This window comes from Clytia hemisphaerica, unplaced genomic scaffold (assembly GCF_902728285.1).
Source record: "Clytia hemisphaerica strain Z4C2 unplaced genomic scaffold, Clytia hemisphaerica genome assembly, whole genome shotgun sequence".
NCBI classification, from domain to species: Eukaryota; Metazoa; Cnidaria; class Hydrozoa; order Leptothecata; family Clytiidae; genus Clytia; species Clytia hemisphaerica.
In genome coordinates this window covers 444,274-471,193 of record NW_027103587.1, presented here as the reverse complement: position 1 = coordinate 471,193, position 26,920 = coordinate 444,274, and the positions used below count along the sequence as shown (strand labels likewise).

The 26,920-nt window shown below is 37.5% G+C and overlaps 1 protein-coding gene and 2 long non-coding RNA genes across 3 annotated transcripts in view; 1 reads left to right on the top strand and 2 right to left on the bottom strand.

The window, feature by feature from the left end:
• LOC136801401 (uncharacterized) overlaps positions 1–4,432 on the top strand; it is a 33,326-nt gene extending 28,894 nt beyond the window's left edge. Inside the window, exon 3 of the long non-coding RNA XR_010845852.1 lies at positions 3,718–4,432. This is a non-coding gene — a long non-coding RNA (uncharacterized lncRNA). The remainder of the gene's footprint in view (positions 1–3,717) is intronic.
• Positions 4,356–7,593, bottom strand: LOC136801400 (uncharacterized). The gene is made up of 7 exons (XR_010845851.1): positions 7,542–7,593; positions 7,078–7,148; positions 6,667–6,710; positions 6,245–6,293; positions 5,509–5,589; positions 5,215–5,274; positions 4,356–4,880 (listed from the first exon to the last, which is right to left on the bottom strand). It is a non-coding gene; the product is annotated as an uncharacterized lncRNA (long non-coding RNA).
• A 1,561-nt stretch (positions 7,594–9,154) lies between these two features.
• Positions 9,155–11,454, bottom strand: LOC136801472 (uncharacterized). Its single transcript, XM_067058116.1, has 2 exons — positions 10,879–11,454; positions 9,155–10,678 (listed from the first exon to the last, which is right to left on the bottom strand). Exons 1-2 carry the CDS (start codon positions 11,452–11,454, stop codon positions 9,155–9,157), a joined length of 2,100 nt encoding a protein of 699 aa, XP_066914217.1.
• Between the last annotated feature and the right edge of the window lie 15,466 nt (positions 11,455–26,920).

The window sequence follows — 26,920 nt, the reverse complement described above, 5'->3', positions numbered from 1 at the left end:
AAAGATATCAACTTAAAATTATGTGTCATTTTAGGCTTTTTGTTTGATTTTTCTTGTCTGATGATGTTTTTGGCACAAAAAATTTAATACATGTATCCGTTAAGTATTTTAGCATTTATTTCAAAATTTTTGGCGATTAAAAGTACAAAAAGATAAAGATAGAGGCCTTTTTACTAATTTTGGTGCCCTTTTTTACCTCACAAAATTTTTAGCCTAAAAAGAGGAGAATTGTTCAAAATTTTGACAAAGTTTCGACACAAACTTTTTGTAGTAAGGGGCGATAAATTACTAATTTAACTTCTAATTTGCATAATATTTTGAAGGGGGTTTTAGCCAAGAAAATCGGAGACACAGTGCTTAGGTTTTGGCCTTGATTATTGGCTAGCCTCTTATAAAGTATAAGTTCTGGGGTAAGATTGTCTATTTATAAGGGCTGCCTGCAACCACACATGTAAGGTTGGGGTTGGCGGTAACCAAAATTTTGATTCAGCTTCTCCTTCACCGTACCCATCAAAAGGGAAAGACAACGAAACGACAACGAAACGATGACGAAGCTTATCCTCTATACGATTTCTTTACATGAAACTAAGAGGCCCCCCAACATTTTTGCTGAATACCGAATGCGTGGTTGTTGAATACGGTTTCAGTACCATTTAAGACAAAAAAATACCCGGCAGGAGCCGAGGGAAACATTTATGACCGCAATGATGATTCAATTTATTTATTGGCGTTTTACCGTTTTCCATTCCTCTGGAAACCTAACGTTACTCAATACCTTATCGGTAAAAAATTCACCAGGAAAAATATTCTTCGGCAAAAAGAGGAATTTTTTTGCAGACATATTTTCTACCGATAAGGTATCTGGCACCCGATGTAGAATTCCTTTCCCACAAGCTAAAGCTTTGACTGTTAGAAAGAGTTTAAAAACCTGAAAGGTTTGGATTGACCGACTATCATTTCCTCTCCGGTGGGATACCGGCCTCTATCTTTAGAGTTTCAGCGTGAATTGGAGTGGATGTAAGCTACTTTAATGTAGTTAATCGCGTCCAAATATTTCGCGAATCAGGCCATTCGCAAAAATCTGCGTGTTTTGATGGAATTTAATTTTGCAAATCATTAAAATTGACTTATTTCATAGGAATTAGTTTTCGCGAAATTGGATTTTCTTAGACAAAAACAGTGGCAAATAAGCTTAAATACGTTTTCTCATTTTGTCCTAATAAGCAAAAATGTCCTTTTTTGCTGAGCCAGCAAAATTATGCTATAGCAAAAAGCCAAAATATAATGCTATATCAACGAAATCTCGAGCTCAAGATAAGGATCCACCTCTAAGGTACTAATTTTTATTTTCGTAATGCCGTCATTTTCAATTTCATTTATATTTGATAGGTGTGAATGGTAATTACGATTTACCTACTTTTCTTGGCGGCGAAGCATTGCATTGCATTTGATTTTATTGACTTTATGCTTGTACAAAACTCCCTTGTAAAAGCATCTCAGTGACGTGAAATTCGCAAAGAATTCGACCTACCCTGGACGATATAGCCGCTATGAATACAGCGCGATGGTCCGGAACTAGTTAAACTTGCTGCGAGGCTTGGGTAAGCCAGCAGATCATCCAAGCCAGCAAAGTGAATTTGTAAGGTTTGGTGTCGCTTAAGTGAACTAGTGGGTGTCGCTTAAGTGAACTAGCGGGTGTCGCTTAAATGAACTTGTAAGGTTTGGCGTCGCTTAAGTGAACTAGAAGGTGTCGCTTAAGTGAACCAGTAGGTGTCGCTTAAGTGAACCAGTAGGTGTCGCTTAAGTGAACTAGTAGGTGTCGCTTAAGTGAACTAGTAGGTGTCGCTTAAGTGAACTAGTAGGTGTCGCTTAAGTGAACTTGTAGGTGTCGCTTAAGTGAACTAGTAGGTGTCGCTTAAGTAAACTAGCGGGTGTCGATTAAGTGAACTTGTAGGTGTCGCTTAAGTGAACTAGTAGGTGTCGCTTAAGTGAACTAGTGGGTGTTACTTAAGTGAACTAGCGGCAAATTTTTTTTCCGTAGACGGGCGGAAATATCTTTAATGGTTGGAAATATCATAGCGCAATGGTCGGAAATATCATTTGATGGTCGGAAATATCTTTTGATGGTCGGAAATATCCCAAACTCTGAAAATTTGAAAATTCAATGGTCGGAAATATCATAGCGTAATGGTCGGAAATATCATTTGATGGTCGGAAATATCTTTTGATGGTCGGAAATATCATTTGATGGTCGGAAATATCCAAAACTCTAAAAAATTTGAAAATTTAATGGTCGGAAATATCCCGCGCTTTTAAAAATGCTTTATCAGCAAAAAAAATGTAAACAAAAATGGTAGCAAAGGTGGTGTGGTGTGGCCAACTTGTTATGTGTGCCAGACAAGAGTAGTTTTTTATTTTAATTTTTTGGACACTATCTGAGAACTGTTTTTATACATTATTTTACACAAGACGTAGACAGCTTTTTAGGGAGAGAAAGTGGTATTAACCTTTTTATTCAAACACGACTCTTGTTTATTTCTTGTATTTTTTATATCCTTTCCTCCTCTAGCCCCCACTGCTCTCAAATCACCCTAAAGCTAGTCCTAACCCTACCCGGACACCCTCCCATTCTAGACCTTACCCCGGTGTGGTGGGGGCACTCGATCTGAAAACGACTGTTCGGCGGAAAATTTGGCTTCCAAAATCGAACCTTTACAGTGCATCCAGCTGGCAGTGCATGCAGAGAAAATTTGGCCAAAAAATGACCCTTACAGTGGGGGCCAGAGGAGGAAAGGATATAAAAAAGACAAGAAAGAACGAAGAGTCGTGTTAGAATAAAAAGGTCAATACCACTTTCTCTCTCTAAAAAGCTTGTCTGGCACACACAACATGTTGGCCACCCAACAAGTTGGCCACACAACACCACCTTTGCTACCATTTTTGTTTACATTTTTTTTGCTGATGAAGCATTTTTAAAAGCGCGGGATATTTCCGACCATTAAATTTTCAAATTTTTAGAGTTTTGGATATTTCCGACCATCAAATGATATTTCCGACCATCAAAATGATATTTCCGACCATCAAAAGATATTTCCGACCATCAAATGATATTTCCGACCATTACGCTATGATATTTCCGACCATTGAATTTTCAAATTTTCAGAGTTTGGGATATTTCCGACCATCTAAAGATATTTCCGACCATCAAATGATATTTCCGACCATTGCGCTATGATATTTCCGACCATTAAAGATATTTCCGCCCGTCTACGGAAAAAAAATTTGCGGTGTCGCTTAAGTGAACTAGTGGGTGTAGCTTAAGTGAACTAGCGGGTGTCGCTTAAGTGAACTAGTTGGTGTCGCTTAAGTGAACTAGTGAATTCTGGCTGGTCAGTAAATTATATCTTAGACGGTGGCCCACTTTCTGAAATGTGCCATCGTCAGTTCGGTACTATCATTTTGGGTGGTGTCGCTTAAGTGAACTTGTAAAATATACTAGTTCACTTAAACGACACCGACCACGCTAACGTCACCTGATCCGAAAATACAACCGTGAGGTATGTTGTTTGCGCCCTGTAAGAAAAAAGGAGCGAGAAAGGCAAAATGATTAAGTGTAAAGCTAGTCTATCATGAAAAAGAATTCTGATTCTAAGTTTGAGCTTGTAAAAGATGCAAGATACTTATAATTATACTTACATGCTGTTTCTTCTCGTTTAGCATTTCGACTGGACCAAGCAAACTGGAGATAACGGATTTTTACGAAGGAAAAGAAGAGGGCAAAGCGACTCATGTTATTGATTTTCTTCTACAAACAAAATACGTTAACACTACTTCAGAGATTCGTACACCCAAGGAGTCATCCATATAGTTCGTACGCAGTGAAAGGGGGTTAGCAAAAATTGGTTGTGAATGACGTCATCAAGTGTTCTCTGCCTACAAAAGGGAAGGGTTGTCAAAAATACTGATAAAATTTTGCGTACTTACTATATGGACATTAAAATTAATTTTAATGTATCAGGTAGGAATAGTTGAAATTAATTACTTCAGACTTGTTCATATACAGTGTGTCCCAAAAAAAAGCGGACAAATTTGTACATAAAAGGTAACATCCTTATAATTTATGCCAAATTCGGTGACTTTTATGCTTAATATTTCAATCTCAAAAACCTATTCAATTATCTTGGGAATTGAATATTTATTGATTGAATAAGGAATTTTAATCTTATTTCAATTACCTATTCTAAGCCCAGTTTGAATAATGAGTTTTGATGATTTTGAAAATTTATCCGCTTTTTTGGTACACATTGTACAAGTATAAACTTATATTGTGAAATCGGATTGTCGAGATAAGCACATCTTTAGGGATTTTTCATTGAAATATTTTCTTTGTTATAGATATTCTAAAATCGATTATTGACTATAAAAGTTTTCTATAGCAAATATTTTTCTACATTTTGAGGTTTATATAATTTTTAAAAATCTAATAATAAAAATTCTGCAAAGTTATAAAAAAAGTTTTTTTAAATCCATTGAAAAAAAAACCATTAAGAATTAGAGGTATCTATTGATAAGTGGATTGAAAATTCGAAGGCTCGAGAGGTTTATTAATGGTTCTAGATATTCCATTTAAAAAGTTGGTGCAAGAAGTTAGTGTAATGAACGCTAAAAACTTAATATTTTAAAACTTATTTATGAAAAAGAAAAGTTGAAGACTGTACAAAATTTTTAAAAATGTTTGTTTTTAAAAAGTAATTGTTCCTTGTTTTATTAAACAGTCATTGACTTTATTCTTTGTACGGAAAAGCTCTTCTCAATTGTTCCAGAATGAGCCACGTAAGAATAGTGTGAGGTCCGAGACGAATCCAGGCTGGAACAAATCCCTAAAAAGATATGAAAATATAGTAAGCAAAACGAAATGAACGTGAAAGGGTGTTGTGATGTGAAGACAATTGGTTTGAGACGAAGTATTTATGTTTTAGATGTTATATTTCATGAAACCACAGTTTGTAATGAGAGGAGAATTTTGGTTAATTTCTCGTTTTAAAGTTCGGGCGAGTCTCATGTTAAAACTCAGAGTTAAAACTCTACCCTTCGAACCTAAGTTAGAGCACTTCCAAATCGATTATACCCATATCCTGCACCCTTTTATCCTAAGTGGAGTTAGAAAAGCTTGATCAACACTAATCTGCTCAATTGCTATTAAAAATTACTCACTCTATAAAATCCTTGGAAGATGCCATCCTTCGCTAGTACTCGTGCACAGTCAAAAATACCCTATAAATGGAGGAAGATTTTTTTTGTCAAATTTCGTTGGATACTGTTAAACAAGGTCTAAGAATTCGATTCTAGGAAATGACTAAAACTTTGCCCAGCTGGCATTAAATATGCTTAGGGAATATGTCTTTATCTTTTATTTTCGATTTTTTAACCCTGAAACATGTCACGAAAAAAATGGTACTCTAAGCTTCCAAAGGCAAACTCTTCAAAACAGCAGTCTTTTTTTCTTACATTATATTCTCCAGGTTTCGCATTCATCAGCCTCGTTTTCATGACGTCAAAAGGTTGCGTCATTATCGTCGCTACTGTACCCTAATGGAAAGGAGAAATAAAACAGAACATGTTTAAACAGAATAATTTTTTAGGGAAGGTTGGTTAGTATCTTTGCGAGAATCCTAACCAACTCAGGTATCTGACGTCACTCGACCCTGTTTATACTTAAAAACTAAATATGTGTGCTTGATCATTGAACACTTATTGCATTTTATCGGCGATCCAAAAAATATCTGCAATCTAATTGGTTAAAAGGAGTACAATATATCTTGTATTTTACATGTACAAAATATAAATTGACGAAAAGATGTTGTTGCGTTGTAGTGGTAGCAGCAATCTAACGTCACTTTGCTACAAAAGTGCCCTACGCTTTTTTCCAACACAAAAAAGTCAGAAAAGTGTTTTTTTTTGGGTCACCGATAAACCAGTTATCAGGCATTCGCTCGTAAAATATGGAAATATTTCGCTCGTCTCCCGATGTTCCGTAATGTTGTACGGAAACTTGGAACTCATAAAATATTTCTCAAATTGTACTTGCAACTGTCCAATAACTAATATTACATATCATGAATCTTTGGGAAATTTCTACTACACAATACAAAAAGACTTTCCTATCCATTTGAATTATTACAGAGATATTCAACGCCAAGCGCCATGTCAACCCATAATGCAACAGAATAAATGGACAACTTACAGCGAAAACACTACTCGTCAAATGTGTCACCACGTTGTCTTTGAAATATCTGAAAAATAAAATTGTTCATTTATCTTGGTCTTGTTAAGTGGAAGACTTGAAATACCTTTGAGTGCTTTAAAAAAAATACTTTTCACTATTTCAGACCCAGGCCTCTAAATACGTTCAACAAGAAGGTACAATATCTCTGAATTGAGTTGGTTTGTCGCAGTCCATCTCAACGTTTTGTTTGAAGTAGGGGCGATTTCAATTCCTTTGATTTGTTCATTTAAAAATTTCCAAGTAAAAAAGCTTTTAGTAGGGTCGGTCAGGTGATGGCAAACAACAAATCTTAAAAATAACGACTTTCAGAATCTTGAAGTCTTCATAAATGAGAACCAGAAAGAAAGCTATAAAATAACAAGCACGAAAACAAACCATACCATGTACCAATAAGCATCTGTTTGGTTTGATCGTACACTGCAACCTGTTAATATAATAAAATTGCATTAAATTAAAATACAGGGAGAGTATTTGTTAAAATTTAAGATAACTAAGGGTGCCGACACAAGAATAAAGTAACAACCTGTAGATTAGTTGAAGTCCATTAAGCTGGAGGACTATAACTAGCCTAGAAATTTAAGCTAGTTCGATTCAGTCACTAGGATAAATCATTTGTGACTGAAAGCAGCGTTCCAAAGCAAACTTAAAATCCGTGAATATTAAAAATCTTTAAAGCGCCGAAAACGCTATATTGCCATTAGCTGTGTGTCCTAGTTTTGTGAATAAGAGATCACTTAGACTAGACTATAACATAATATCCCTTTTCAGGGGTAAACCATTTATTTGCATACCTGTCCAATAGTAATCAACAGACCTCTGGTAGCAGTCATAGACACTCCAGCGAACAATGTTCGAAAACCGTCTGAAAAAAGAACGAGTCGGTCATTAAAGTGTTTTTAATTAAAGACAGCAGAGATACAGTCAGATAATTAGTCCTTGTAAAGAATAAGTTGGTCGAAAAATGTGTTTTCCCAGCAAAGCTCTTCGACAATAAAAACAGCACAGATACACAGATAATAAGTTCTTGTCGCCATTTTACTTAGTCGATGACTAATGTGAAGAAGTAATTTTATGATTTGCAAACTTAATATTTCAATCTAAGAAACTTATTCAATCATCTTGGGAATTGAATTTCTACTGATTGAACAGAGGATATTATTCAATCATCCTTATCCTAATTTAGATAATGAGTTTTGAGGATTTAACTTTATATAAAAATTTGTCCGTTTTTTTGGAACACACTGTAAAGGCATACCTTCGACTGCGACACGATATAGACCATTAAACGCGTGACTGTAACTGAAAAACAATGGAAAAAAAACAACTTATAAACAATGTAATACATCAATAAGGAAAAATCGAACAAAATTGTTAACTAAAGGTTTGATAATTAATTTTAATACTTTAAACTGAAAGTGGGTATTATTATTATTATTATAAAATTCGTCACTCGCTGGTAGTTGGTAAACGCATTAAGGCCGGGAAAAATTTTCGTCGGGGAAAATATTCGTCACTTGTCCAAAATTTCGTCACTTTTCCCCGACGAAGTTTTCCCCGATAAGGTACGGAATCGGAAAGGATTGTAGATAAAATCGAAAGTGAAAGCGCACAGCACGAGCTACCATTTTTAAATTCCACATATTGTGGCCGAATATTAAAGAGATGGCCAGTTTGCGTACATTAATCTTAGGGAGCTAATCGACAGGGATCTGGATTACCGTGGTAATGACGCTCAACTTGAAAGTAGCCCCGTAGTAAATGAAAAGTTCCGATTTTATCTTACTTTCAAAGTTAAGCGAATTAGGGTATCTGAAGAATTGTTCATTAATTCAGCCGTCGAACCAGTCCGCTCTGAGGCAAAGTGTGACATAATATTCATGATATGCATCATTGTAATGTCTTCGACATCACACCAGAAACCCAAAAGTTGATTGGTTGTAAGTGACATGAAATCAGTCAATACGTCACATTCAACCAATCAACTTTTGGATTCGCGATGTGATGTTAGAAGACATTGCAGTGATGCATATCATGAATACTTGGTATACACTTTGCCTCAGAGCAATCTGATACGACTGCTGGCCTATTGAATATTTCTTCGGATATCCTAATTCACTTAACTTAAAAGACGTTGCAATGGTGCATACTTTAAACCGGATTAAATTTCGCGAGCTAAAAAAATCGCGAAATTTTCGGATTTAATTTCGCGAGTCAGAGTTTTGAAATATTTCGCGTGGATTTAATTTCGCGAATAAGCCAGAAAACAGCTGAAAAGAGCCATTTTTATGCCATAAATGGTGTGGAATTATCGGACACAGGTGCTCGTAACGTTATGAATTGATTGAATGTATGTTCAAACTGAAAAATAAATTTGATACAAATTGATCTAAGTTGATAAATTACAAATTAGAACATTTGAGTTGACAAAGCCTTGATATAAAATAAAGTTTAGAAAATATTAGCTTACCAGCCTGCCAAATGTGAATTGATATGTGAAAATAATTCCAAATGGTTCAATGTAAATGTAAATGTAAATGTTCAAAATGAATGTAGAAAACTTGATTCAAGTTTATTCACTGAGCTCTTGAAAACATTCTTATCTCTTCATACCACACTCACGCCTTATGATATGTGATTGAATGAGAGTGCAAAAAGCTGAAAAGTGAGATCTGATATGCGAGCTCTCGAATGCTCACGGGAGACATTAATTGATAAATATAAAAAACTAATTGACAAATGACGTCATAATGACCTATGCGTATAATAAATTTTTTTTTTATTGCTTTTCTTATAAATAAATAATATCTTTTGCACGTTCGTGCTACATTCCCCCAACGTGGAAAAGTGAAATGTCCATCCAGATACAGTTCAGTTCTTGAACATTTTATTGAGTTCTTGCAAAACGTCCATTTCATCAACATGATGAATTACAACTAAATCTCTGACACATCTGGTAGTTTTACGTTTTGCAGTTTCATTTGAATTGACATACTCAACATCAACTTTACGAATTTTACCATCTTTACTAACATGAACAGTTTTTATTCTTCCAAGATGATATGTCTTGGCAATGGAAGAATCATTCTTAAGGAAAAGGACAATGTCACCCTTTTTCAAGTGCTTGTCGTTCTTAAACCACTTTGGTTGTGAAATAAGCTTTGGAACATGTGAGATCAACCAATTTTCAAACCACGTGTTGAAGATGTCGATATTCGTTTGGATGATCTTGTTGAATGTTGATGGAACGTTGACTGGACCAATGGGACCTCTCTCGTTGTTGCGTCCAAGAAGAAGTCTGTTGGGTGTAATAAGGTCCATGCTTTCGAAATCAGATGTGATGGAACCAAGTGCGAGAGGCATGTTATTGAGACTGTTCGAAATCTCTGATGCCACCGTTTCCCATTGAAGGATTGATAGTCGTGATTGAGAAATCGTCCTCTCGATCGATCTTGAAATCTCCTTGATTTTGCGTTCAACCTTTCCTTGGTAGTTGTGTGCACCAACTGGACTGATGTCGAATTCAATGGAGTAGTTGCGATGAAGCCTGGCTCGTAAGTCGTGGAAGTCGATTTTGACGTCTTCACATCCTTTGATGAGTTGGCTACCAGAGTCGATGAAGAGCTTCTGAGGATAACCATGGTGAGATGCAAATCGTACGAACGCTTGGATGAAGGCGACAGTGCTGTAGTCGTCCATGATCTTGATTGATGTAGCTGAAGTGGTCATGCAGCAGAAGACCGTCAACCAAAGCTTGATTGTTGATCGTCTGTGGTGATTGCAGTATGCCTTTACAGGCCCTGCAAGATCAATCTGAATATAATAAAATGCAGGGGCAATTGTTAATTGAGGAGACGAGAGCTTGCCCATTTCAATGCTCACAGTCTTCTTCTCGATGTACCGACATCGAGTACAGTTTCGTTTGATACGTTTGACAATTTCACGTCCTTCAAGAACGTAAGCTCTCTTAAGGACAAAACGTAGAATTGATTCGTTACCACTGTGTTTCACTGTTTCGTCATAACAGTGAACCTCGTTGATGATGCTGTATGCTAAAGGCGAGTGTTTGTCGACGAGTGGAACGAAGAAGCTTGTTGATTGCAAGTCGTGCATTGATGATGCCATTGGAGTGACGATGTTGATGGCTTCTGTTGGTAGAAACCGTCCTGAGTAGTAAAGGATGCCACTGACTTCTTGGCTGATTTTGTTGTAGACAGATGGCTTGTTGAAATGTTTGACCTCCATCGTTGCTTTGCGAAAGAAATAATCTTCCGCTTGCTTGATGTCGTCTTTGGATGGACCATTGCTTGATTGATCGAACTTTGCTGTGGCTGATCTCGTCTTTTTCTCATCCATCTCATCTTTCTGATGCTCTTGATAACTATTGCTAAAACTCTAACAACAGTTTTGAATCGAAATTTTTTTGGATCAATTAAATAATCCGAGAAAGTGTATCTTGCTTTTACTTCCGATGGAACAACAAAGTTGACGTTGGATGTAACATCAAGAGGTGCCTTTAAATCTATTGACTTTAATGCCTGTGTTTCTTTGTGAAACTCTTGAAGATCTTTAGAGGTAAGAATAATTTCGCTTACCTTTTTAACAGGAAACTTGGATTCATCTTGGTGCATCCAGTCTTGGCCGACGAACCATTCTGAGTTTGGCTGGACCTCTGATAACTGGACACCTCTCCTTGTTGCTAAGTCAGCCATCATTTGATTGGAGTCGATGAATCGCCAGTCTTCGATGTTTGTGAGTCGATGGACTTCGATTACTCTGTTTCGAACCCACTGCTTGAGTTGAAGCTCAGTGTTTGATATCCAATGAAGCACGATGGTGTTGTCTGTGATTTTCAAGCATCCCTTGTGATGTTGTTGGAATGCTCTCTTGACAACTTCACCAGTGTGTACGTTTATCAATGCTGCAAACATCTCTGCTCGAGGTTGTGTTGATGGTTGAGGAACGAGTTTTGATCGTGCAAATACAAGTTGTGACGAATACGTACCATTTCTCCTTTGAATACGAGTGTAGATGGCAGCACAAGCTAGTGATGGGCTTGCATCACCGAAGTCGAGGGTTGAGATGTCGAGATTGAGTGCATCTTCAGGAATGATTGTGCGGTGAAATTTGATGTCCTTGATTTCTTGGATCATGTCGAAGTGGGATGTCATAGTGAGCGAAGTGAGTCTGGAAGGACGTCATCCCATTGAAGTTTGTGATTGACTAGTTCATGCAGATCGAGTTTGAGACCAGCAGTGATTGGAGTCATCTTTCCAGTTGGGTCGAAGATTTCAGATACTTTGGAAACGCAGTGTCTTCTTGTGAGTCGAGATGGAATTGTACCTGATGATTCTGTCGGTTTCTTCCCCCTTTGCTTTCGAGCAAAATTCATTTCGGAGATGTCAAGTGATAGTTTGTCGATCTTTGGGTACCAGACCATTCCCCCAACAGAAATAGACTTGCCATCATGTGAGAGAGCTTCAGGTGGGTCACTGCCACTGAAGGTAAATCCTTTGAGTCGAAACCCACCTTTGTTGACGACGATTTCTAAGCTGTCGGCGGTTTCCATGGCTTCATGTAATGAATCTTCACCACCTGAAATGCAGTCGTCGACGTAAACGTCCTTGTTGACAACTCCGTTGACGCGAGGGTACTTGTCCTTTGAGTGGTCAGCTGTCTTTCGTAGGGCAAGTTCAGCCTGGTTTCCACTTGACTTTACCCCATAGATCAAGGTTTTGATGATCTTCTCTTGAGGTGGTTGGTTTGGATTGAGATCGGTTGACCACAAATACCTCTGGAGGCACCAATGGTCTTCGTTCAATTTAACCGTATTATACATTTTACTTACATCTGTATGATAACCAATGCGTCTGATACTCCAACGGATGAGGATTTCGATCATCTTATTCATGTTGTTGCGACCCTTGGCACAGATGTTGTTGAGGCTATATCCACTGCTAGTAGGCTGGGAGGCGTCAAACACTACTCGACAGGGTGTTGAGATGGAATTGGTCTTCCAAACTGCCCTCCATGGAATGAAGTTCTGGACTTGGTTGTTACATAATTTGATTTGTTGTTCGTTAGATAGATTTTTGACAAAATCGACATGTCCTAAGTCGTGGAGCTTTTGCTCGGAGGCGATGACGTCATTCTTGTCGATTGGAAATTTTGACAACTTCTTCACTTGTTGCTCGTAGACTTTGAGTGCTTTCCATCGATTGGGATTGAGTTTGACTGTCGGGTCGTGTAACAAAGGAAGAGATGCGATGGTCTGATGCTTTTCGAAGTCGACTGTGACGGATTGATCGATAAGACTTTGTTCGACTTCCTCTTGGATGCTTATGGATTCGATGGTTTCATGATTTTTGCAATCTTTGCACGATCGACATTTGATGCAACGATAACTCACTTCGGAACCGGCAGATTCGACCTCGTGGAATCTCTTCTCTGCCTTGGAGACGAAGATTTGATCATTGTGGACGTGGTAGGTGTCTATCACCGAGTCTTTAAAGCCGAATAATGATACATCTGGGTTGATTCGATAGCCAGCTTGATACGCTCTGAGCTGACTGGAGATGAAGCTTGTTCGATTTGTGATACCAACGTGGGCAGCAATTTGATTGAAGACACGATGTGGACCACCGATTACACCACGAGATCCATCACTGTTTTTGAAGAATGAACGATAGATTGTTAAACCTGATGGAAGTTGGAAGATTATCTCTGGGTGGTAACGTAGATACTTGATTCCGATGATAAAATCGACATCACCTCCAATGGATCTTGGAAGTTTTGGTAGTAAGCTGGCGTCTTGGTTGGTTTTTCTAAATTCGTCTTGGATATCTTTTTCGACTTCTTCCAATTGATGAGTTGGGAAGGTAGCTGTTAGTCGTTCCAAGCAGACGCCAGTGAATGATGCAACGGTTTGGTTGTCGAACGTTGGGATGGATACGGTATACATACCATGAGGAGATTCAGTAGTGCTGTCACCGATTCCACCAAGTTGAATTGGACCAGCGTATTCTTGTGTACAGTTGCTTGGGGGTAGTCGTTGGATGGCGTTGAATTTTGAGACGAAGTCACTACATCCTGAATCGTAGAAGAGCAGGAATTGTTGGTTGTTGATTGTGATCGTTTGAAGTTGATAGATGGCATTGTCATTGTTGGTGGACGAATGATGGCCTTCTTGTCGATTGAAGTGAAGTCCCATGTCTTTGACGAATGGTGGAAGCTGTTCTCGTTTTCTCAAGAGCATATCCTTGTATTGAGTGAGAAGTTGGTCGTTTTCATGCTTGTGATCCTCACATACGAGTACGTGCTTTCTGGTTGGGTACCTGCTATTGTTGTGAACTGGATTTTGACATGTAAAATTTCGTTGACAACGACCTTCCTTATGCTTGGGATGGGACAAAGACGCTCCAGGGAACAAACATTGGTAGCAAAGTCCTTTAGCCTTTAACTCGTTGAATCTTTCACGGGGGGTGAGATTGACAAATTTTTCACAAACGAAGTACTGGATGAGTCTAGAACCTCCTGGGCCACTTGTAACGACGTGGTCGGTGGCACCACAGATATAACATAAATTTGGATCTCTTACCCCTCCTCCTGAGTGGTGTCCACTTTGACGATTTTTAGGTGGATCATTCTTGGGTTGGTCGTTCTTTTGATCGTCAGTTCGATTCTTGATCAACACTTTTCCTTGGGTGATACGAATCTCCTTCTCCAGGAAACTGGTGAATTTTCCCCAGAGATCTTCTCCTTCCAGGTCTTCTTCACAAGTGATTGATAACCAACGATTTTGTCTGTGTTCACCGATCACCTTGCATAACTTCTCGAGACTGTTGCTGTAGTACAATCTTCCTTCAACATTGTGTAGTTTGGCGAGTTTCATGGTGTCTTTGATGAGGCTGATGAGTTCACCAAGTGATTCGATTGTCTTCTCAAGGTTTTTGGATTTGAGCGTGAGGTTAAGTTTGTCGAATTGTTGGAGCTTCTTGTCAAGCATCACTTGTGGGTCACCAAATGATTTCTTAAGCCTCTTCCATATCTCGTCAATATCATTTGAATCCTTGACTAACAACAATGCAGTATGTTCAAGATAATTCATTTTTAACAAGTCTGGTAACAAGTGTTTAGGAGTATTTCGAAGATGGAATTTCTCAAATTTCTCTTTGAAGGTGAAGATGTCATAAGTTGAGTCGTATCCCCCAAATTTCTTAAGTTCGATCGTTAAACTACTGTCAAGCATCATTTTGTGTTTATCAACTTCCCTTTTCTCAAGTTCAGAGTCTAGTTTAGTTTTGTAGAGTTGGAATTTCTGAAGAAAAGTTTCATACCCTCCTCTTTGGTCCTGACCACCATATTGAACAAGTAGAGTGATTTTGGTGTCAAGGTCTGTGAGACGTCTTTCGAGGTGAGGGATATTGGTACTGCGTTTTGTGATGTCTGCGTCACTTAGCTCTGGAAGTTTGTCTGAGAGTTCATTCTCCAGTGATGATTTGAGGGAGGTTATGCTTGAGCTGATGTCTTTGATCAAACGAGTGTCCTGATTCGTTACCTTCTCCCTTTTTGCTTTCAACGTCTTGATGATTTCAGCTAGTAGAAGTTTGGCACCTTGTTTCATTTGAAGAAAATCATTTCGGAATTCTTCTTCGATCGGGGACAACTCTTCAAGACGAATGAATAAATCTCGAAGGGTGTTCCTTAATTTCTCTAATGATGTGAAATCTTTATCCAGGGATTTGATGCTTGCTGATGGATCAACTTGGTGCTCATCTATGAAGTCTGCAAGCTCAGCCTGAACGATCTTGTAATCGGTGGCTAACGATGCAATTTCAGCAGCCATTGCGTGTGGGATAGCTACTTCTGATGTAGGAGGTTGTACTTTCACGATTTTACAAAAGGTCTTATAATTGATTTGGTCTTTTGTCTTCAAACGATTACTCCTTCTCATTGATTTGATTTATGGGTGTGTCAAATTGATTAGATGACGTGAACGTCAGCTTGAGTCTGTGTGCGACGGTTTATTGAGCGTCAGCTACGATTGGTTAAATGTCGGACGACAGTTTGTTGAGTGTCGGCGACAATTGATATTTGTGCTGTTTGAATGTGGAATTATCGGACACAGGTGTTCGTAACGTTATGAATTGATTGAATGTATGTTCAAACTGAAAAATAAATTTGATACAAATTGATCTAAGTTGATAAATTACAAATTTGATTGAAAAACTTACTTTAGAAAATTTGAGTTGACAAAGCATTGATATAAAATAAAGTTTAGAAAATATTAGCTTACCAGCCTGCCAAATGTGAATTGATATGTGATGATAATTCCAAATGGTTCAATGTAAATGTAAATGTAAATGTTCAAAATTAATGTTGAAAACTTGATTCAAGTTTATTCACTAAGTTCTTGAAAACATTCTTATCTCTTCATACCACACTCACGCCTTATGATATGTGATTGAATGAGAGTGAAAAAAGCTGAAAAGTGAGATCTGATATGCGAGCTCTCGAATGCTCACGGGAGACATTAATTGATAAATATAAAAAACTAATTGACAAATGACGTCATAATGACCTATGCGTATAATAAATTTTTTTTTTAATTGCTTTTCTTATAAATAAATAATATCTTTTGCACGTTCGTGCTACACATACTTGGAATCTTCAAACAAAAACTTGTTTTAACGGGGCAAACGAATTGAATTAGTTTGAAAAAAGAAATTTTTGCAGCCTTACATATTCAATGAACCTCTCCTTTGATAAGATAGTGGCTATTGTACCCAACTTTAAAATGAGCTTCTCTTGATCAACAGACCCGAAAATCAACCAAGAGAGACATTTAGCTAAGTTGATATGATAGACGGGTTCTCTCAGCTCTTTTAGCTCTGCTAAACGAATCCTGTGCCTAAAAAATAAAATAAAGCTAGGTTAATTTAAAACGATTCGCTTTCTCATCTAGGCATGTTGCGAATCTCGAATTTTGGCAGTTCAGGGAATACAGGGTGTCCTGAATAAAAGTACTGTATTATAAATCACAACATCGCAATATAATGCAATAATGAAACTCATCAAACATACTACAAATGTAAGAAATTTTTTTTAAAGACAACAAAGTAATGAAATCAGTTTGGAAATCATTTTACCTTAGAGATATGTTTTTGGCTCCTAATGCGAGAATTGGCTCTTTCCATCTGACCTTGAACCAACCGCGCAGCATCACCATAGTTTTTTCTTGCGCACATGACCAGTTGACAAGGGATTCAATAATGGTTGCTTTGGGCATTGTTTCCTTAGCCAATACCTCCTTTTGAAGAAATAGATTTAAATGTAACAAGTTGATACAATGTTCATATAAATTTGACCATTCATTTAATATGTAATCACCAGAAGAAACAATTTTACGGAAAATAAATGCATTTCATCCTTTAACAACCTTCGCTAATTTTTCACCTTTTCATTTGAGAAAAAGAGTAACAACTTTTAAACAGAGTTTCTGAAAATTATGAGTAGACAATATACCAACCATTGTTTCTTTAGCCTCGACGTCATGAAACTTTCGAAGTACCTTGTCCAGATCATGGACGGTGGGTTTGTTCTTTTCAACATCTGGCGAAACAAAGGGCAAGTCCAGCGGCCACCAAGACGGTTTGATATCATCCGACCATGTCAAACGTGTAGCGGTAGATTCTGGTAATTTTAATAAAATTATGAATACGAATTTTTTGATAATAATGCCAGTCCTACTGAAGCTAAAAATTATGAGAATTCTACTTCATATAAGTATTCTCGATTTTCTCTATGATCAATAACTTCATCTTAAATGTTTATAATATTGAAAGAGTTGCTGATTAACATTCGTAAGCAAATCGATAATTCACATTGATAAAGGAGATCAAACAAATACCACAATCGAATTTCACGATCTCTCGGACGAGCTTTCTTTTCTTGAGCATCCCTAAGCTCTCGTAATCTAGAGGCAAATCAAGAGCGAATTCTTTCCCAACATCTTCACAAGTTTCTTCTTCTAATGAGGAGGCCCCCCCAGCGGCACCCCTAATCACGCCATCACGCAAAAAAAATTGCTCCATCACGCATCACGAAAATCGCTAAAAATTGTCATCACGCAAAAAATAGCGAAAAATAGCCCAAATCACGCATCACGCCTCAAATTTTTGCCCTATCTAGCATCACGCCAAAATCTTGATCACGCCATCACGCCAAAAAAAATCTCTAATCACGCCATCACGCAAAAAAAAAGTTCCAATCACGCCATCACGCAAACCGCTGGGGGGCCTCAATGAGAGAATAGGAAAATATATGGAATGATAGTCAAATAAAATGAATGAAATGGTTAAAAAACTAGCCTTCTTCAATGGGCATTGCTTTTACGGCATCTTTGAACTTTTCAATGACAACGGGGTCGTTGATGAAGCTTTCAAGTCCTTTCACTGAGCCTGCAACGTAATAAGTAAGATAATTTGAAAAAAACACACTAATTTAAAAACTTAGTGTTAAACTGATTTTTGCATGACTTGCTAGCTATCAAGAACATTATTGCTGACATCAAAAAAAGCTTTTCCAATGCATTTTTGTATTATAACAGGCTTATTATTAAAGCTTAAAATGTTGTTGTTGCTCTTGGCTACAAATTTAAAAAATGGCAAATTGGCATGAAAACCATAAATTCATGATTTAGTCAACACTTCCTCATGATCATTATTGACGGATGATAATATTGTGGATATTTACATTCTGCATTTATTTTCCTATCGTGTGCGGAATACCAAAAACTGCAAACTGGCATCTTCGCGAGGGTCCCAGCTTCCTTCATCTGAAAAAGATAAAAAAACGTATTATCTCCTTTGTGATTAATCGCTTATTCTACTCGGAATCTTAAGGTCAGTGTTAATAGCAGCAATACTTATAAATACAAAAATTATATATACTGTACATTTCTTGAAATTGTGTTGATTTTAGCAATTTCCTTTGCCCGACGTTGGTTTGGATGCTCTATGTATTCTGTAGATGAGAATAACGTTGCGGATCTCAAAAAGCCGAACATAAGGTGAACTGAAATATTTCTCATGATAAAATACAGAAAATATGATTTGTAATTTGTATGAAAACGCCAGTTTGTTTAAACCATCTTTAATTTCTCACAAAGATATTTGAAAAATGGAGAGGATTAATCAAATTCAGTATTTTTTGAGTAAAGAACAGACAGAAAAATTGCTTACATTTTTCTTCCATCCTGGTCCATTTCTACCTTTTCTTTTTCTCACAATTTTGACAACAGATGCATGTGCAGATGTATTACTAGATTCCATAATTCCTTGTTGACTTTATCTTAGATCTGATTCAAAAAGAACTCTTTGGATAATATGTATACAACATGTTAGCTTTTATCAAGACTAATTTATTGATTGACAAGGAATAAATAACTACAAATAATACAAATGAATAAAAATAACGTTTTAGATTTAGATAAAGTGAATGCTAGCAACAAATATAATTGAAGCATGGGATGATATGTTTTTCTATCATTATTATTATTATTATTATTATTATGATGTATACAAGCTCACAGGCCCGAGGTGGACCTCTACGAACCGATTTCTAATTACAATATTAATATGTCAAGTATCTTAGTTGGTGTTTTCCCCACGCTTTGTTTAGGCTTTCTTTAAACGATTTGATTGAGGTCGACTCGAAATCGCGGTAGTGCATTCCATGTTGGGATCGATCTATAGTAGAAAGATTTCGTCTGAGCCCCACGAAAACCATCATCAGCAAAGTTTGGAACAAATTCATGATCATGGAATCTGGTTGGACGGGATTTTTTAACAAACTTGTTCCGAGTTGTCTGTGGGTCGTAAAAATGAATATGCTTATATATTTGCACCATACTGAAAAGCCTTCTGAACTCAAGAGTGGAAGTTTGAGTCTTTTTAAACGTTCTTCGTAGTGGAGATTACGATATTGAGGAATCAGTCTTGTCGCCCGTCTTTGAACACCTTCAATCAAATTTATACTACGACGTAATTTTGGCTGCCATACTGATTGTGCATATTCCAAGTGAGGTCTGACAAAGGTGGTGTACAGAGTACAAAATGCCGAAGGACTCAAGTCGTTAAAACTTCTTTTGATGACTCCAAGGATTGAATTTGCTTTGTTAACCTGTTTGGATATATGCTCCTCGAAAGTTAGTTCCGAATCGATCAAGATGCCGAGGTCTTTTTCTTCAAAAACATGTTCAAGTTCATTACCCCCAAGCTGGTATCTGTGTGCATGCTTGATGTTGGCGAATTTACCTATTGTTAAGACATGACATTTATCAGGATGGAACGTGAGTAACCAATCCTGAGACCACTTTTCCATTTCATCGATATCTCTTTGTACAACGATAGAGTCTTCTACCGAATCTATAGTCTTCACTATTTTCGTGTCATCAGCGAATGCATCCGAAACTACTTTGTCTGGCAAATCATTGATGTAAATGACAAATAGCAGAGGTCCAAGTACACTTCCTTGAGGAATCCCACTTATGACAGGGTTAGTTGTTGATTTGGCTGAGTTGACTTTGACCAGCTGCTTGCGATCTGACAAAAACGATGTTATCCAGTTTAGTAGACTTCCACCTACCCCGTAACATTCCAGTTTTTTCTTTAACCTCCTGTGAGGGACGGTGTCAAACGCTTTTGCAAAATCAAAATAGATGCAATCGACAACTTTGCCTTCTGCCATCGTTTCACAACATTGGTCAATGTAGTAAAGAAGTTGAGTGACTGTTGATCGCTTACCAATAAAACCGTACTGTTTTTCAGATAAAAGATTTTCTTCCACAAGATGATCCATAATTGCTTTTCGTAGCACTGACTCCATCATTTTGCATACTATAGATGTTAAACTGACTGGACGGTAGTTTATGGCTAGGTTGTGAGCACCCTTGTTCTTGTAGATTGGCGTGACATGCGCCATCTTCCAGTCCTCAGGTAATACGCTATCTTCTAATGTTTTGTTCATGATTATCTTCAGCGGTTCTGCAACGAAGTCAACTAGTTCCTTCAGCATCAACGGATGAATCTCATCTGGTCCAAATGATTTGCTGGGGTCAAGCTGCTTGATCTGTCTTATTATTGTTTCTAGAGAAATTTCAGGGATATCGATCATCGTATCTGTTCTTTTATCAAATGAAGGTAATTGTCCGTTTGGCTCATTCGTAAATACACCACAAAATTGCTTTTGTAGGATATTTGCCTTTTCTATGTCTTCATGCTTCAATGATTCTTTGTTGTCCTCCGACTCCAGAAGAGATGCAACTCGGCTTGTCGACTTCAATTGATTTCTTACATGCGACCAAAATCGCTTCGGGTTGTTCTTTGCCGATCTGCTAATTTCTCGTTCATGGTTTCTACGCGTGCGTCTCATTATACTGTTGACTCGGTTTCGCGCCGAAACATATTTTGCTCTATTGAACTCCTTGTCAGCATCCGAAGAATTAATCCACTTCCTATGTAGGCGATCTTTTATCCTGATTTCATTTCGAATATCTTCCCCTATCGGTATATTTCCTTTTTTCTTCCAGAAGGAATTTCCAACTTCTTTTAGCGGGACGAATCGGCTCTTTAGATCGTTTAGATCAGTTTTGAACTGTTCCCAGAGCTCACATACTGTCTTTCCGTTTGATGTCGCGATAAAGTCTTGCGTCCAATTAGCCGCTCGAAGAAAGCGTCGCATTTCCTGGAAGTTAGCTGAATTGTAGGAATACTTTTGGCAACTTGGCTTCTGCTCAGCACAACACTTGAAGTCAAAGACAAGTACACTGTGGTCACCTTTTCCAAGTGGACTAAGATATTTGAGATTGTTGACTTGGTTATATTCACTGGTTAGAATGAGGCCTACTAGAGACGGATCGTCTGTTCCTATACATCTCGTCGGCTCTTTGACGTATTGGTAAAGAAATGAATCTCGTAGTGCATCCAAGAATTTTTCTTCTTTACTGTCCTCAATATGGGGGGTTGTCCAGTTTTCCCAATTTATTGTTGGTAGATTAAAATCTCCAACTATACATTTGTGTGAATATCTCTTGTCTTGACTCAATGACTTCAACAGGCTGTTCAACATAGAATTGTTTTCGTGCGAGTTAGCTTGCTTCGTAGGGCTTCTGTATATACACGCAAATACAAGTTTGTCTTTCTTTGCTAGACGAATCTCGATAATACAGGTTTCTTCGAATTCAACAGGACTTTCGATGTCAGCAACTAGATGGTCTATTGATGAGTGTGCCAATATAACGATTCCTCGACCTTTGTTGTTATTGGTATTAGTGGAGTTAACAACTTTGTAGTCTTTCATTTCGTATTCGTGGATTTGCCATTTTTCACCATGTTTGGGTTTTACTTCACAAATTGCGATTAGGTGCGGTTTCTCGAGTTGATTTATCTTATTTAATATTCCTTTCTTTGCTTTCGTAAATTGATCGGCATTTGTTGATAGGATTCTTATTTCAGGTATAGTTCTTGGGGTAGGGTTTGCTTTATTGCTAGTTGGTGCTTGTTTATAGTGGTTTGTTTCTATTGTTGTTTTTTTATTTTCAGCTTCTTTACAGCGAAACCGTTTTTTGTATCACCTCTGACTCGATAAATTTCAGTTTGAGAATTTCCCTCAGAGTTTAGCTTCTTTGCATCGTTCGATAATTCCTTATATACTTTCCGTTGTGCGGGTGTTAGGTCCTCTGTAATACTGATACCTTTGTAGTTTTCTAATCCCTTTAAACTTGTTAAATTTCCGAACGGTCCATTTTTCTTGTTCATTTTTGAGTGATAACAACAAGGGTCGCTTTTTATTTCCATCTGCTACGCCTAATCTTCTGACACGCTGAATGTTAGCTAGGGCATGGGTATCCTTGATAAAATCTGATGCCCAACTTTTGTCATTTTCTTCATCTTTCTCTGGTAAACCATGAACGATAACATTTGGTGCACGTCTTCTCTTGTCTGCCTCTTCTGCTCCCTCTTCGCGCCAGGCATCTTTGATAACTTCCTTTAGTGAGTCTTGATTTGGGGTAGCAAGATTAGTGGTGTTGGAGGAGGTAACGGAAGCATACGTTTTTTCTGAGAGTGCTTTACACTCTGTTTTGATTGTTTGTTCAATCATTTCTTTGATAGTCGGTTTGAGTGACTCGAGTTTCTCTTCAAACTTTTGCTCAACGTATTCTATGGTGTGGAAACCCGGATCTTCATTGAGATTTTTCCTTAGGTTCGCCAGTTCTTTCTTTTGGGATGCAATAGTAACTCTATCGACTTCGTTTTGCTTGAGAAGCCCCTTACAGGCTTCTAGCTCTCTTCGTAGGTTTTCGACTTCCTGTTCAAGTTTAAGAGATGATTGGGCTCGTCTTGAAGGGATGAGGGCTGAGAGTACAGGTTTAACTTCTACACAATTTTGGCAGGTGTACCTGTAATGAGTGCTTTTCGTCTTGTCGATGAACTGCTGTATCTGGTATCGTACATCTATAGTGAACACTCCTCTTGCACTTGACACAGGTCAAGCGGTCTTTGTCTTTATCAACGATATCGTCGGTGCATTGTTTTAGTGTGCAAACCAGTAATCGGCCACCACCTTCTTCTGGCCTTGATTGCATCATGATGCCGGCTTCCAAGCTCGGTTAAACCAGAAGGATTGGTGATTTTTATCGAAATTTGATGAATTTTAGTGAAGTTGTGCAGAAAAAAATTTCAGATCCAGAAAAGCGTGTGTCTGCGAAAATAATTGACGTCAAATCATCTAAATTTTAAAGTTTTGTTTCATTTATTTTATTTCTTCATAAAGAAAACCCCACTATTCTGAGTAGCTTAAAAATATTCTCTGTAGATTTTGTACACTGTACTGTCATAACACAAAAAATTTTTCTAAAAGTAAAGGGTTGGTAAATTTATAAATGGAGGGGCAGAGACAGACAAATGTTTGTCATCTTTCCATTATGTGAATCAGGCAACAACCAGACATTCCACATTGAACTGTTCTTTTTCATATACTGGTATTTTGTTGTAGCATTACAGCAACAATATAATCCACACAGATTCACACGTTCTATCAATCTTCAAAAAGAAATGTTTCTGGGATAATGTTATTAGTCTCCAGAGGCGTAACTGCGTGACATCATCAGTGGACAAAAATTTTTAAAATATAACACGATCCTCCTTTTCTTGATGATAATTGGATTCATTCACTCAATGCCAACAGTCTATTTGACAATACAATAGACACATTTTCAAGAGAATTAAAAGATTTTTTCTTTTCAATCTTCCTGGACTGGTTTTATTGATGTCGGTTTGTACAAAAGGTTTGTAGAACCTAGCAACTTCTTTTTTCCATGGTGATTATAAGTTAAATTTGGCATCTTTGAGTATTATCTAAAATATTTGTAAGAGTAGCATAACAATTATATTATTTAACAGTGAGTGGACCTTGAAAAAAAGCACACTGCATAGTTTTTATAATTATGAGAGTTGGTTGTGCTAGAGTTGAAAAATTATACGTTAGAAACTCTCTAAAAAGTAAACCCTTTATGGCTTATCCCCTTGTCCAAAATTTCAAATCAAAAAGACTTGCTGATTCAGAATTGAATGGTTTGAAGAATTGACAAACTTCTGAACACCCCCTATCAATCCACAGTTTTCTGGGTGGTTTAAACCACGCTATGCTATTTGAACTGAATGCTATTTGAACTGAAAGCTATTTGAGCTGAAATCTATTTTTCTTTTCAAAGAAAAAAATTGTAAAAACCAAAGGAACAAACAAAAAAACACTGACAAATTCATTTTATATAAACATCTAATAATTTAGACTTTTTCAAACCCCTTCTCTTACAACCCTGCAGTCAAATATTGAGTTTTAAAACTCAATTCAATTATTTTGACTGTATAACGGCAAAGAAAAAGTGCTTGAAATTTTCACTGGGTTGTATGAGAATTTGAAGACCACACACACCCCCTACCCAAACATAGGGGGGGGGGTGAAAATGCTATCTGTCTATTCTGAACCATTATATCTATTGTTAGCTTGCTTTATGGATTCTGCTGGAAATCACTTTTACAACCACAGCTATATTTAGCTACAGACAAATTATTTATCCTGTGTGTACTGGGTAAGGGCAAAGTAATCATGCTTAATGCTGTAAAGAGACAGCTAGGATGAAGCCTCTGAATCTAGAGACACCAAGTTTTCAGAGCAATTAATTTGGAACTGAATATTTCAAAATTAAAAAAACACTTATACACTTTATTGCCACATTTTCCCAATACATCCCATTCCATACTAAGGGACCCTGACAGGAAATGTCTAGTGTCGAATGAGAAAACAATCTACCGCTGGTGAATCCAATCACTGGACAGGTCGTAAATCAATTGTCCCAGAGTCAGAGGGTTGTGACAAAATGCTTAAGAAAAGTTTAGTGTCAAGATTTTTGGCATTATACTGTGAGATCGGGTAACTTTCATCAATGGAGGCTAACATGCATAGCCCTCAAATGAATGACCTGGCTGCTGGTCATTAAAAATACAAAGTTAAATAAAAACAAAATGCTAGAGCAGAGCTGCGAGCGAAGCTGCATAGTTAATTTGTTTTGAAATTTTGCTGCTTTGATTGGTCAGTCATTTTAATGGCTATGCAAGTTTCCCTCTACTGATTGAAGTTACCCGACTTCACATCAGGGTAACACACCAGACAAACACCTGACAGTTTTGTTCAGTGTAGAATAGATGTCAATTGATTTCGCTCGTTGATGATCCATTGACAATTGCTAATCATTTCAAGGAAGAAGACTCGATTGCTTATCGATTGATCGATTGATTGTTATTGGGCTGAAAAATGATATTATTGATCACAATCGATCTAGATAGCCATAGTGTGCAGAGGGGTCCAGCCCCCAGCATTTTTCAGGGGTGGCTAAGGAAAATAGCTCCTGGCTAAATTCTAGAAACATAGCCCCCACCTTCACAAAGCAAAATATTTTTCAAGAGGGCTAAATCCTTCCCAAAAGCAAAATTTTTAAACATATTTTAAAATACATGTAACCTATCATCTCTGCCCCCAGTTCTATTACACAATACTTAGCCCCCTTAGCCAGGCGGTCATTGAAAAATTGTTCTATTCACGTAACCCGACTGCATCATATTTTCCGCTGATTTACCGGCGCAGAGATGCGGAAAAAAAATCCGGGAAAAACAATTTGTTCTTTTAAAGTAGAGTTTTTTTCTCAATTGCTCTGACGCTCGCATCACCACCTGACCCTGAATGACTGATGTGATTTAAAAAAACCCAGTAATTTTTTCAATTGCCCGTCCGCCCGCATTCATTTTTAACACCTGTTGTGACGCGAACAGAGCATTTTTTCGATGGCCGCCCAAGCTAGCCCTCAGTATTTTTTGAAAAATCAATCAAGCAAAAATGGTTTAGCCCCTACCACCGTTTGGCAAACGATATCATCCACCAGATCCTCTCTTATTTTCACCCTATTTTCTACTTTCCTATCTACTATCCTGATTTTCTGACTTTCTGTAGTGTTTCTAACTGTTTTCTAAGTATTTTTCTGAAATTTGCCCGTATATACTGGTGAAATAGGTCTCTGACCCGGCTCGAACCACCAAATGCAAGCAACCTTGGTTTACAAACCCTATGCCTAACCGCTTGTGCCAATGATTAATGAATGGATGGCAATGAGACACGGCAAAAAGTTGTCATTCACAAATACTTACCTATAGCGTGTAATTTACGGCCTTATATTGTGACTCTTGAGCTCCAATCCTAACCCAAACTGATGATAACTGAACCCCCGTCTAGGTCGTCTCTGCAGATTTTTTTTACAGTGGTGGTTGGAAATTCCAATGAAAATCCATGTACTTTCGCAAAATGCATCGGAAATTCCACTTTTTTTTGCCGTTTCTAATTCAATTGCCTTGGAAATTCATACATTTCCTTCTCTCACCTTGGAAATTTTGCACACTTTTGCCTCGGAATGAAATCCTATATCATGTCGCCCCCACCCAGCCCAGAGCAGTTTCAAACAAATTCTGGAATGGCCCAATTGATTGATGAAGAAAAAACAGTCAATCAATGATCAAATCTTGAATACTCAATACTTTAGAATTGGCCCAATTAATTGTGGGAATCAATCCATATCCAATTAATTTATTTCAATTAATTGCAATAGATAAAAAATTGCCATTCCATTCGGTCCATTCTATTCGATTCGCTTGTATTTCCACTCGCTAGAATTCCACTCGCTACACTTCTACCATTTTTACTGCGTGCCAAGATTACGGCAGCCGAGAAGGCGAGCCCAGCAAACAATGTTTCCCTTGGGCTTAGCCGTGGGCTTCATGGGAATTCGAAGCAAAGTTTTATTGACAATGTTATTTTTTATTGAATCAATAAAACTTTTCTGTAAAAGTTAAATTTTTCGACATAAAATATTGATCGAAAGGACCTTTTGAAGAGATCCCAGCTAACATTACATATACAACGTTGTCTCAACGTTCATCTAACGTTATTTGAACGTTGTGAGCGTTAAATAAACGTTGATATACAACGTTGTCTCAACGTTCATCTAACGTTATTTGAACGTTGTGAGCG